Source organism: Aethalodelphis obliquidens, unplaced genomic scaffold, assembly GCF_003676395.1.
Source record: "Aethalodelphis obliquidens isolate GAN/ISIS:26980383/991018 unplaced genomic scaffold, ASM367639v1 scaffold32, whole genome shotgun sequence".
Lineage (NCBI taxonomy): Eukaryota > Metazoa > Chordata > Mammalia > Artiodactyla > Delphinidae > Aethalodelphis > Aethalodelphis obliquidens.
In genome coordinates this window covers 9,623,540-9,636,650 of record NW_020837976.1, presented here as the reverse complement: position 1 = coordinate 9,636,650, position 13,111 = coordinate 9,623,540, and the positions used below count along the sequence as shown (strand labels likewise).

The 13,111-nt window shown below is 40.8% G+C and overlaps 1 protein-coding gene across 7 annotated transcripts in view; it reads right to left on the bottom strand.

Moving 5' to 3' along the window:
- Positions 1–3,774: 3,774 nt before the first annotated feature.
- The window catches only part of DSG2 (desmoglein 2), a 63,213-nt gene continuing 53,876 nt past the window's right edge, over positions 3,775–13,111 (bottom strand). For all 7 annotated transcript variants that reach the window (XM_027127672.1, XM_027127675.1, XM_027127674.1 and 4 more), the window contains 4 exons: positions 11,150–11,377; positions 9,121–9,242; positions 8,261–8,596; positions 3,775–6,607 (listed from right to left, as the gene is read on the bottom strand). In XM_027127672.1, the coding sequence (XP_026983473.1) occupies positions 5,588–6,607; positions 8,261–8,596; positions 9,121–9,242; positions 11,150–11,377 (1,706 nt within the window). In that variant the 3' untranslated portion in view covers positions 3,775–5,587. The remainder of the gene's footprint in view (positions 6,608–8,260; positions 8,597–9,120; positions 9,243–11,149; positions 11,378–13,111) is intronic.

Genomic DNA, 13,111 nt, shown 5'->3' with positions numbered 1-13,111 from the left:
ATATATGCACCCAGCATAGGAACACCTCAATACATAAGGCAACTGCTAACAGCTATAAAATAGGAAATTGACAGTAACACAATAATAATGGGGGACTTTAACACCTCACTTACACCAATGGATAGATCTTCCAAACAGAAAATTAATAAGGAAACACAAGCTTTAAATGACACAATAGACCAGATAGATTTAATTGATTATTTATAGGACATTCCATCCTAAAACAGCAGATTACACTTTCTTCTCAAGCGCGCATGGAACATTCTCCAGGATAGATCACATCGTGGACCACAAATCAAGCATCAGTAAATTTAGGAAAATTGAAATCATATCAAGCTTCTTTTCTGACCACAACGCTATGAGATTAGAAATCAATTACAGGGAAAATAAAGTAAAAAAACACAAACACATGGAGGCTAAACAATACGTCACTAAATAACCAAGAGATCACTGAAGAAATCAAAGAGGAAATCAAAAAATACCTGGAGACAAATGACAATGAAAACACGATGATCCAAAACCTATGGGATGCAGCAAAAGCAGTTCTAAGAGGGAAGTTTATAGCTATACAAGCCTACCTCAGGAAACAAGAAAAATCTCAAATAATCTAATCTTACACCTAAAGAAACTAGAGAAAACATAAACAAAACCCAAAGTTAGCAGAAGGAAAGAAATCATAAAGATCAGATCAGAAATAAATGAAATAGAAACAAAGAAAACAATAGCAAAGATCAATAAAACTAATAGCTGGTTCTTTGAGAAGATAAACAAAATTGATAAACCATTAGCCAGACTCATCAAGAAAAAGAGGGAGAGGACTCAAATCAATAAAATTAGAAATGAAAAAGAAGTTACAACAGACACTGCAGAAATACAAAGCATCCCAAGAGACTACTACAAGCAACTCTATGCCAATAAAATGGACAACCTGGAAGAAATGGACAAATTCTTAGAAAGGTCTAACCTTCCAAGACTGAACCAGGAAGAAATAGAAAATATGAACAGTGCAGTTACATGTAATGAAATTGAAACTGTGATTAAAAATCTTCCAACAAACAAAAGTCCAGGACCAGATGGCTTCACAGGTGAATTCTATCAAACATTTAGAAAAGAGATAACACCCATCCTTCTCAAACTCTTCCAAAAAATTGCAGAGGAAGGAACACTCCCAAACTCATTCTTTGAGGCCACCATCACCATGATACCAAAACCAGACAAAGATACTACAAAAAAAAGAAAATTACAGACCAATATCACTGATGAATATAGATGGCAAAATCCTCAACAAAATACTAGCCAACAGAGTCCAACAACACATTAAAAGAATCATACACCATGCTCAAGTGGGATTTATCTCAGGGATGCAAGGATTCTTCAATATATGCAAATCAATCAATGTGATACACCATATTAAAAAATTGAAGAATAAAAACCATATGATCATCTCAATAGATGCAGAAAAAAACTTTTGACAAAATTCAACACCCATTTATGATAAAAACTCTCCAGAAAGTGGATATAGAGGGAACCTACCTCACATAATAAAGGCCATATATGAAAAACCCACAGCAAACATCATTTTCAATGGTGTAAAACTGAAAGCATTTCCTCTAAGATCAGGAACAAGACAAGGATGTCCACTCTCACCACTATTAGTCAACATGGTTTTGGAAGTCCTAGCTACGGCAATCAGAGAAGAAAAAGAAAGAAAAGGAATACAAGTTGGAAAAGAAGAAGTAAAACTCACTGTTTGCAGATGACATGATACTCTACATAGAGAATCCTAAAGATGCCACCAGAACACTACTAGAGCTAATCAATGAATTTGGTAAAGTTGCAGGGTACAAAATTAATGCACAGAAATCTCTTGCATTCCTATATACAAATGATGAAAAATCTGAAAGAGAAATTAAGGAAACACTCCCACTTACCACTGTAACAAAAAGAATAAAATACCTAGGAATAAACTTATCTATGGAGACAAAAGAGCTGTATGCAGAAAACTATAAGACACTGATGAAAGAAATTAAAGATGATACCAACAGGTGGAGAGATATACCATGTTCTTGGATTGGAAGAATCAATATTGTGAAAATGACTATACTACCCAAAGCAACCTACAGATTCAATGCAATCCCTACCAAATTACCAACGGCATTTTTTATAGAACTAGAACAAAAAATCTTAAAATTTGTATGGAGACACAAAAGACCCCGTATAGCCAAAGCAGTCTTGAGGGAAAAAAATGGACCTGGAGGAATCAGACTCCCTGACTTCAGACTATACTACAAAGCTACAGTAATCAAGACAATATGGTACTGGCACAAAAACAGAAATATAGATCAATGGAACAAGATAGAAAGCCCAGAGATAAACCCACGCACCTATGGTCAACTAATCTATGACAAAGGAGGCAAGGATATACAATAGAGGAAAGACAGTCTCTTCAATAAGTGGTGCTGGGAAAACTGGACAGCTACATGTAAAAGAATGAAATTAGAACACTCCCTAACACCATACACAAAAATAAACTCAAAATGGATTAGAGACCTAAATGTAAGAGCGGACACTGTAAAACTCTTAGAGGAAAACATAGGCAGAAAACTCTTTGACATAAATCACAGCAAGATCTTTTCTGATTCACCTCCTAGAGTAATGGAAATAAAAGCAAAAATAAACAAATGGGACCTAATGAAACTTCAAAGCTTTTGCACAGCAAAGGAAACCATAAACAAGATGAAAAGACAACCCTCAGAATGGGAGAAAATGTTTGCAAATGAATCAACGGACAAAGAATTAATCTCCAAAATATATAAACAACTCATGCAGCTCAATATTAAAAAAACAAACCACCCAATCCAAAAATGGGCGGAAGACCTAGATAGACATTTCTCCAAAGAAGACATACAGATGGCCAAGAAGCATATGAAAAGCTGCTCAACATCACTAATTATTAGAGAAATGCAAATCAAAACTACAATGAGTTATCACCTCACACCAGTTAGAATGGGCATCATCAGAAAATGTACAAACAACAAATGCTGGAGAAGATGTGGAGAAAAGGGAACCCTCTTGCAGTGTTGGTGGGAATGTAAATTGATACAGCCACTATGGAGAACAGTATGGAGGTTCCTTACAAAACTAAAAATAGAATTACCATATGACCCAGCAATCCCACTACTGGGCATATGCCCAGAGAAAACCATAATTCAAAAAGACACATGCACCCCAATGTTCATTGCAGCACTATTTACAATAGCCAGATCATGGAAGCAACCTAAATGCCCATCGACAGACGAATGGAGAAAGAAGATGTGGTATATATATACAGTGGACTATTACTCACCCATAAAAATGAATGAAACTGGGTCATTTGTAGAGACGTGGATGGATCTAGAGACTGTCATACAGAGTGAAGTAAGTCAGAAAGAGAAAAACAAATATCGTATATTAACGCAGATATATGGAACCTAGAAAAATCGTACAGATGAACCGGTTTGCAGGGCAGAAATTGTAGAGAACAATGTAGAGAACAAACGTATGGACACTAAGGAGGGAAAGCAGCGTGGGGTGGTGGTGGTGGGATGAACTGGGAGTTTGGGATTGACATGTGTACACTGATGTGTATAAAATTGATGACTAATAAGAACCTGCTGTATAAAAAAATAAATAAAATAAAATTCAAAAAAAAATAGACCTTATTTAACAAGGGAAAAAAAAAGAAGATATGGGCAGTAAGAAGATGGGGGCAATAAGAAGATATGGGCAAGAGGCTGCAGAGAAGGTCGCCTTTTTATTTAAATATTTTGATGATACACATACAATTACAACGTTTCTTCCATAGGACAAATGTAAAAACTAATACAATCACCCTTTCAGGAACAAAGAAAATCATTTAGGAAATGTGGTGACTTTATATATAGGAGACATGTTAGGTTTTTTAAGCCTGTCTGAGGAGGAAATTTAAGACCAAGTTTTGTCTGGAGTACATAGGTCACATTCACATTTTCACACAGTAGTGATATTCTTGTTGCAGACTTGGCAAAAAATAACTACTAAGTCTATAATGAAAGAAAAGCAAAAACAATTAGTACGTAGAGAATAAAAAATTTATAGCATGGAACAGTGACCTTCATTTTGGCCACAGGCTTATGGTGTCTAAAAATATTTGCCTTTTATTCATACACGTCAGTGGGAGTAAAAAAGTATAAACCTTTTGCATAACACATTTTTAAAAGTGTGCCACAAAATGAATTTTTAGAGATTCATTTTCCTAGTAAATATATTAAAAATTCATGAAATCATAGCCTTTGAAATTTATGGAAATTATTTTGTTGTGGAGGATATTTATATAATTGATTACTGATATGCACTTATACTTTGAAATCTGAAATGGATCATTTCTTCAGGGAGCAATAAAAATACTCTATTTATTTGGCCAAAACACCCAAAACACTTTTCAGAAAGAAAGGCAAGATGTACAAATTCAGGTCAGCTACACAATATTTAATATTCCATGTAGTAAGCCATGACCAGCTAGTCAAGGACTTTGAGATATGGAATAAATCATAATTTCAAACTCATAATTATAGAAATTATAGGGTCTTTCAGTATTTTTTGCAAGTATAGATAAAAGAGAGTAGCTTCTAAAATTCAGTTTAATTCTACAAATATTGATTTGGCACCCATGGTAGGCACTGAGGATTTATAGCAGTGAAAAGGATTCTTACCACCATGTATATAGTTAATTTAGACGTACTAAATTAGAAGATAATGTATCCTGAGTTTTTTAATAGTATATTATTCCTATAAAAATAAAGTGATTTTATATTTATGAATTTTGCCCTGAATTTTTCTACTGAATTTGAAGTATTTAATATTTTCATGATTATTGAGTGACAAAGGGAAGGTATAATGCTATTTTTGAGGTCATACAACACATGCACACACACAGAATCACACGCACACACACACACACACACACACACAGTTATGTGCACAGAAACACACAATGTGTGTTCTTACCATGTCAGTGTTCCAAAATTCAATTAACCTTACGTGGATTGAAGGGCCTCTAGTTTTAAGGAAATCAAACAAGCAAAACGGGTCACTCAAACTGTGCGTGTATCTTTGGATAAATAAGTTGTTGATAATCTGCTAGGTGCAGGAACGTATGGAATATAGAACAGCAATGTTAAATGTTAACATGGTAGGCAAAGAGGCCCACTCAGTTTCATGGGGCCTCTGTTGGATGGCTCATGAACTGGACACTTTGTTAATTTGATAAAATTCTTAGAAGCCAGATTTATTCTCTATTTAACTTGCTTTGTGAGTATTGTTTGGCCATAAGTCGCTCAAAGGCACCTAAGTCACAGCATCATCATTATGCCCCCTCAGTAAGTCCTGGGGCATTTCTGAATTGCACTCCTAGAAGCTGAGACAGTGAGGTTCTCTGCATATTAGTGACTGAGAAAAATTTGAAGCCCGAGGTATATGTGCCTCTTACATCTGTAAGGCTCATGAAAAGCCAGGTCCTTTGAAAACATGAAATGAGTCACTGCTAGCTAAACTCTGGGGCAGTGTCTGGTTAGGAGAACTGCTGGACTGTGCTAGGCTTGGAGACCCTGGTGGAAGATGTGGTTATTGTATAATTAGAATGACTAGACTCCTTGAAGCCTGAGTCTGGCGGAGGGCCCGGGACTCCAGCTCCAGAAACCACAGTCTTTTTGGCCATTACAGAGGTTTCGGAAGGAATCTGGTAATTAGATTGCAGAGTGGAAGCTGGTGTTAGCACTCTTTCCATCACTGTCACGTTCTGTCCTACGGCTACACTGTGCGCGGCCAGAGGGGGCTGCACATGGGAGCTGGGGGTGAGGAAGCGCTCTCTTTCCCGCACCATAACATAGTGTGCATCGGGCAGATGCAGGGTGCCCTCCAGGGGGCCAGGAGAGCCCCCGTGAGGCTGGATGACTCTCTCGGTAACCATGATGCCACCCTCGCTAGCGTACTGCTGCTCTCCCAAGAGGGACGCCGGGGCATAGACCCGCTCTGTCACCATCAGGCCTTCGGACTGTCTGGGGTCCAGGACCACAGTGCTCAGTGGCACTGTGGAGCCCGTGGTATAGGAAGTTTCTGTCACTATCACGTTACCAGAAGCCAATGGATCTGAAAGTGGTGCAGCTACCTTTTGAGCCTGCCTAGAAGACACAGATTTTTCAGTGACTATTTCCTGAGTGACTTTCTCTGTGTTTGCTTCATGCAAAGGTTTTGGAACTTGAAAGCTGCTACCGGAGGGATAAGTATTCTCGGAATTAACCCTGGTTTGCTCATAGAATGAATGTGAAGCTGCCTTCACGTCTGTTTCTCTCATAGGTTTTGGCCTCTGCTCGATTTCCATATCCATCTCTATTTTTTGACCCCAGCAAACTTCAGCGAGTGTCTTGAATTTCCATCCTAAGTCATCTAAGAAGCCGTCATCTAGCTCTCCTTCAATAAAACTGCAACAGCCAATGGAACCCTGGAGAGAGTCAGTTTCTTCCTGAGAGTAAACCAGAAGGCAGTCTTTGGCTGTGTGAATGTCATCTTCCTCGGCATAAGAGGCAGCTTTCTAAAACGGAAAGAAGAACAGGCATACAATGAGTGATGCACTTCCTTTAAGAACAAGCCTCTAGATCCCTGCTCAAAATGTTTAACCTCTGTCTTGTAGTTAGACAAGAAACACCAGAGAAGCACAAATTGAAGGACATCCTACAACAGGACTGGCCTGTATTCTTAAAAAATATTCATATCATGAAAGATGAGAAAGGCAGAGGGCATTGTTTCAGGTTAAAGGAGACAGAAGTGTCATGACAACTAAATGGAAAGCAGGGCCCTAGACGGGAAAAACAGTGGCTATAAAAGACATTTTGGGGATAACTGGCTAAACTGAAATATGCAATGTGTCACTGTTCAATCTCTGTACTGTGGTAATGTAAGAGGATGTGCGTGTGCATGTGTGGGTGTGTCTGTGTGAGACGGAAAGAGTGACAGAGAGACGGAGGGAGGGAGGGAGAAAAGGCAAAAAGCAAATGTGGCAAAATGTTAATATTTGGGTAATCTGGGTGAAGACTATATAGGAGTTCAAACTTCCTATTATTCTTGCAAAATTTCTGATGAGTTTGAAATGATTTCCAAATTAAAAGCTGAGCACACATACATAATCAAGACTGGTTCACGCAGGATTAGAGCAGAGAGGGAAAAAGATACTGAAATAAAACAGGACACCAGAGTGGAGCCCAGCAGTGAGATGGGAAATGGATGAGAAGTGCTCTTCCTTGACACTGACCAAATCACCATTTCCCCGTCTACTTGGGGGCGGGCAGATGGTATGAAAGAAGGGAGAATGGGAGGGAGCAGAAAGTGGGAAAGCACTCAGGTAATTTGCAGCCATGCAGATGGGAGGGGACAGAAATAAACTGGCCTCTGTGGAAGCCCATCCCCTCACTCCTCTCAAGGGTCCTTCAGGCCCCTAGCAATCTGACTCTGCCCATCCCATTCCCAGGCATGACCCTGTTCTCAAGAGAAGCTTCTAATTTCTAATCCCAGGCATGAGCTTCTGACTGCATCCCATCATCTTTCCTGAAACTTTCCTTCTAATTTTTTATGAACCACCTCAATAGTGAACCAAGTACTTGCCTTCAAAAGAAAACACTTAAAGGGATATAACGGATTGTGTTTTTTAGGTCACATAGTCTCTCCCCTCCCACCCTACCCGGCGCATCCCTAGCAAGTCTGCTCCTGCAGGGGGACAGCACTTTCTGACCCACTGACATCAGCCTGGTCATGTGACTCGCTTTGGCCAATGAAACGTGAGTGGGAAAAGGCAGTGGCTTTGGGGGTCATTGCCAGGTTTGGCATTGCTCTGTTCCCTGCGCCCCAAGGACGCCAGCTTCCTGGGCACAAGCTGTGCTCTCAGCACACATCTTGGAATGTGGACCACATGGGGCAGAGCAGAGCTGCATCGAGGGGCAAAAGCACGAATGTGGGAAATATGCCCTGGTGAGAAGCAAGATCGTGGGGTCATTTGTTGTCACCACATAATTGAGCTGACTGACTGACCCAGTGGGTCACACCTCTCCCTTCTCATTGCCTGTAAGCATTCTCTTAATGAAAGGAACGATGTCCCATTTAGATCCAAGAAAATGATTACCCTAATAACATCACGTTTGCATAGAAATGTCCGCCCCCCTTTCCCCGCCAATACATAAAAAACACCACTTACTTCAGTGAAATAACTTCTTAAGAATTCCTCATTCACTGCCACCGCAGCTGCTCGAGCTCCGGCCACTTCTCTAGAAGCCACCGTGGCTCTCGTGGTCCTAAGGGTTTCCGTGGTCATCAAGGCTCCTGCTGTCCCTGTAACCTGGGTGGCCCCCCCTGAGACGAAGCTCCTGTATTCCTCCCATCGGCCGTCCACCTCGGACATCTCATGCTGCCCTTTGATAAAGGAAGCGGAGCTGCTTCCTTTCACGGTAGCACCCTTGGTGGTCACAGCCCCTGCTCCGCCGCCTACAGCTGCACAGTCTCTGTGGTCTGCCTCTAGAAGAGGCAGCACTGCCTGTGAGAGCAAATACAGCCGAGTCACGGACGGTCAGTACGGTTGGTAGAAGGACCTGAGCTAAGTGAGCGTATGCAGGGAATAAGATATTTCCGCAGAGGCAAATTAGGAAAACTGTGCTTGAATGACTTCTGCCGGCCCTATGCATCGCGTGGAATGGAAATGTAGAAGCACCTGGCTGTGGAAGACAGCCATTTAATACCGGGACAAACATTTCTACCTAAATCCCTACACACGCTTCCTCTCTTTAACCTTTGTTCTACATTCTCGGTGTCACTGCCTGATGCTTCTTCTACATTCTCTGTAACTTACGACCTGTCAGGGTAGAGCAAAACCACCTCAGCTCTGTCCTGGCAACAAATACAAAGTAAGTTGTTATTCGAGCCCTGTGTTTAACGAAGGCATGCGAATGAAATCTGTAGTAACCACTTTACTCTCTCATGACCTCAGGTGTTAGAAACACTTCCCAAGGCCCCTTTAAAGCAGAAAAGAAGACGTGTTCTGTTGACATCTGATTATCTGACCTTGTCTTCAGGTGGTGCCCCTTCGTTGTTCCAAGGATGCAGCATCTCTATGGTACCAGGGATGGGGGTAAAGCCTTTGGCGCCCTTCCCACAACGGCACTTCAGCAGTAGAAGTGGTACAACTGGACAGAAACAAAATTGAGTACAGATTTTCAAATTTATGTTGCATAATTTTGGAATTTGCGTTATCACTTCCTGAGTTCAGTCTTCACTTATTTACAGCCCTATTTTTCTGTTCTTCCCCTGATCTAACGTCACCAAGCCTGTTTCGGGTGAGTTATACCAAAGCCTAAAGGCAGGATGAGGGAGTCATGGATTCCGAGTTCTTGGCCATCACAAAGACTGTGGTCAACAAGTGGAATACCGAGACTGGATTCGATACTATCCAAATCATCAAAACCAACTTAAAGGCTGAAATTTTTGTGTTTTTTTAAACCACTTTAATTTTTAATATGAGAAAATTCACCATCTAAAATATATATATGTGTTAAAAAAGAAATCAGAAGTCCCTAAGGGTAGAAAAGCTTTAATATATTCAAATATTCTAGAACATTAGAACTTCTGTAATACTTCACCACTTTACCCTAGAGTAGAATTTGGCAGAAGGCATGACTCACTGAGGTTCCAGTTAACCTTTGAATTACCTAAGTACTATTTTCTAAAGTGATTCCACATTAAAAACCCTTAGAATATATATAACATTTTATCTAGAAGTTGATAAAATTTCAGAGCTCCCTCCTTCAATTTTATTCTACCTCCAGGATGAAGTAAAGGCCAATGCTGGCCCCTTAATCAACAGAGTAAAGAATTAACCACATCTGCAAGCAGCCCACCCCAAATTAGCTTTTATTGACGCTCCCATGTGGCAGCTTCCAAGGAAGAGCTGACTACTCCCTAGGCTCCTTTTTATATAATAGTCCCTATAGTTACTATGCGTAATGAAAAGACTGAAATCAGCCAGGGGTAATTCAACAGATGTTTATCAAGTGTCTGCCATGTGCGAGGCACCATGTTAGGTGCTGGGAAATCTGAGATGAGAAGGCAATGCAAGGAATCTCCAGGTAAAAGATGTAGTCCTACCTACCTATAAACTTGGTAAGCTGAGACAAGTCATTTATCATCATGTCTGTATTTTTACCCATTGAATGGAGATGATGGTATAAAAGTGCACTATAAACTGTTGAGTGCTGTGCATTTAATTGAACATCTACTAATGGCTTTGACAAGCTCGTCTTCTGACACTGTAATAACTGAGGCTGCTCTGGAGGCGTTTCTCTGCCCATGAGCAGGGGTCAAGTGGACTGGTTCCACACGACCCCAGGCTGCAGTCTTCTGTTCTTCAGTGAAAGGAAACCCAAGGTTGTTGGGGGGCATGCAGGGAGGGGAGGGCTGGTTGTCACTGTTGGGAAACATACAAGTGCTCAGAGGGTCTGGCTCCTGTTGGGGCAGGTGAAGAGGCAAGCCAAGCAGAGGGTCTGGGGAGGTGGAGCTCTGACAAGATGAATGTGAAAAGCAAGGATCGATGGGAAAAAGATGAGTTTGTAAAATAACCTTGTAACCATAATCTAAACGCATGCAACAAATCTTTTCTGACAGCTTTCTATGCACAAGGTGCTGTTCGCAGCACTGGGTATGGAAGAGCAGACGACATCCCTCCCTCACGTAGAGCTTATCAAAATGGAGACACCAAAAAGGTTTAAGTTAAAAGGGTGTTGAAGAGCATGTACAATAACCTTGGTTATTTAAATCAGAAGATGATACATTCTTATAAAACAAAATTCGGAAGAGCACTTCAATAACTTTTGGTGAATTTATCAATGATCAATCCTTGCTTCCCTAATCACCCTCAATAGCATTCTAGTGTGTGTGATTATAGAAAAACAAAAGAAATCAATGACTACCGTAGTAACAAAATACTAAAAAAAAAAAAACCCTAAAAAGGTACTAACATTACTAAAAGAGCTAAAGTGTAGCTTTTAAAATACTAACATTACTAAAAGAGCTAAAATGTAGCTTTTAAAATACTTACGTAGCAAGAGCAGAAGGGCAAACATTATAAGCGCGATTGCTGCAGGTCCGAGGCCAACGTAGGAGTCAATCCACATTTCTACACAGCCACCGCCTTCCACACACTTGCAGACGGTGAGTTTAAGGACTTGCTTTTCAGGGCAACTAAAGCCTTTACTATCTGCAATCAGCAAGTGAATGTCGCTCCTCCCAAGCGTTCGTTCCTTTTGTTGCAGTAGCATGCTGGTACCTGCAAGGACAAGATAAAAAAGGAAATAAAAATGAGTGATTACCAAGGAAGGGCAAGATTACATTACAGAAACATTCTTTTTTAAGATTTATTGAGATATAGGGGCTTCCCTAGTGGCACAGTGGGTTAAGAGTCTGCCTGCCAGTGCAGGGGGCATGGGTTTGAGCCCTGGTCTGGGAGGATCCCACACGCCGCGGAGCAACTAAGCCTGTGTGCCACAACTACTGAGCCTGCACTCTAGAGCCCATGAGCCATAACTAATGAGCCCTCTTGCCACCACTACTGAAGCCAGCGTGCCTAGAGCCCGTGCTCCGAAACAAGAGAAGCCACCGCAATGAGAAGCCCGCGCACTGCAACGAAGAGTAGACCCGCTCACCACAACTAGAGAAAGCCCGTGCACAGCAACGAAGACCCCACACAGCCAAAAATAAATAAATTTAAAAAATTTATTGAGGTATAGTTGATTATATTATATAAGTTTTAGGTGTACAACACAGGGATTCACAAGTTTTAAAGGTTATACTCCATTTATAGTTATTATACAATATTGGCTATATTCCCTGTGGTGTACAATATATCCTTGTAGCTTATTTATTTTAACATAGTAGATTGTACCTCTTAATCCCCTACCCCTATCTTGTTCCTCCCCACTTCCCTCTCCCCAGTGGTAACCACTAGTTTGTTCTCTACATCTGTGAGTCTACAGAAACATTCTTTAATAGCTAAAATTGTTAGCTCCAGTTAGAAGCTTTATTATTTCATAACTTCTCTATTGAATTCACTGTGTGCTTGATGAAATTAGTCCACATATGCAGGTGAATAGCAAAGGATCGGATCTGGACATACCATCCTTTTATGATGACTAATGTTAACAAATGTGTGTGGTTTACCAGATGTTAGGAACTCTTCCATTACTGGGATACAGTGACAGACAAGTGGAGAGTTAAATGACATTTCCATCGAATGACCTTTATTTTACTATTTCTTTTTTTTAATATGTATTTATTTATTTATTTTGGCTGTGCTGGGTCTTAGTTGCAGCACCAGGATTTTGTTGCAGCATGCGGGCTCTTAGTTGCGGCATGTGGGATCTAGTTCCGGGGCTAGGGATTGAACCCTGGCCCCCTGCATTGGGAGTGCGGAGTCTTACCCACTGGGCCAACAGGGAAGTCCCTATATTTTACTATTTCTTAAAAGAACTTTATTGGGGCTTCCCTGGTGGCGCAGTGGTTGGGAGTCCGCCTGCTGATGCAGGGGACGCGGGTTCGTGCCCCGGTCCAGGAGGATCCCACATGCCGCGAAGTGGCTGGGCCCATGAGCCATGGCTGCTGGGCCTGCGCGTCCGGAGCCTGTGCTCCGCAACGGGAGAGGCCACAACAGTGAGAGGCCTGCGTACCGCAAAAAAAAAAAGAACTTTATTAAGGCAATTTTCAAACAGACGTAATCCAGGAAAGAGCATAATTAACTCCCATGGTACCCATCTCCAGCTTTAATAATTTTCAACAATGGTCCAATCTTGTTTCATCCAGTCCCACCCATTTTGTTCCCAACACTGTGTATTTGAAAATTTTCAAATTTCACTGTATATATGAAAACCTGAAAGACTATTACAATGAATATTGATAAACCCTTCATAAATTGTTTACATTTTACAACAATACTTTCTCTCTACATGCACACTTATTTCCCCCTGAACTATTTCAAGGTAAGTTGCAGATCTCATGACGTTCTTCA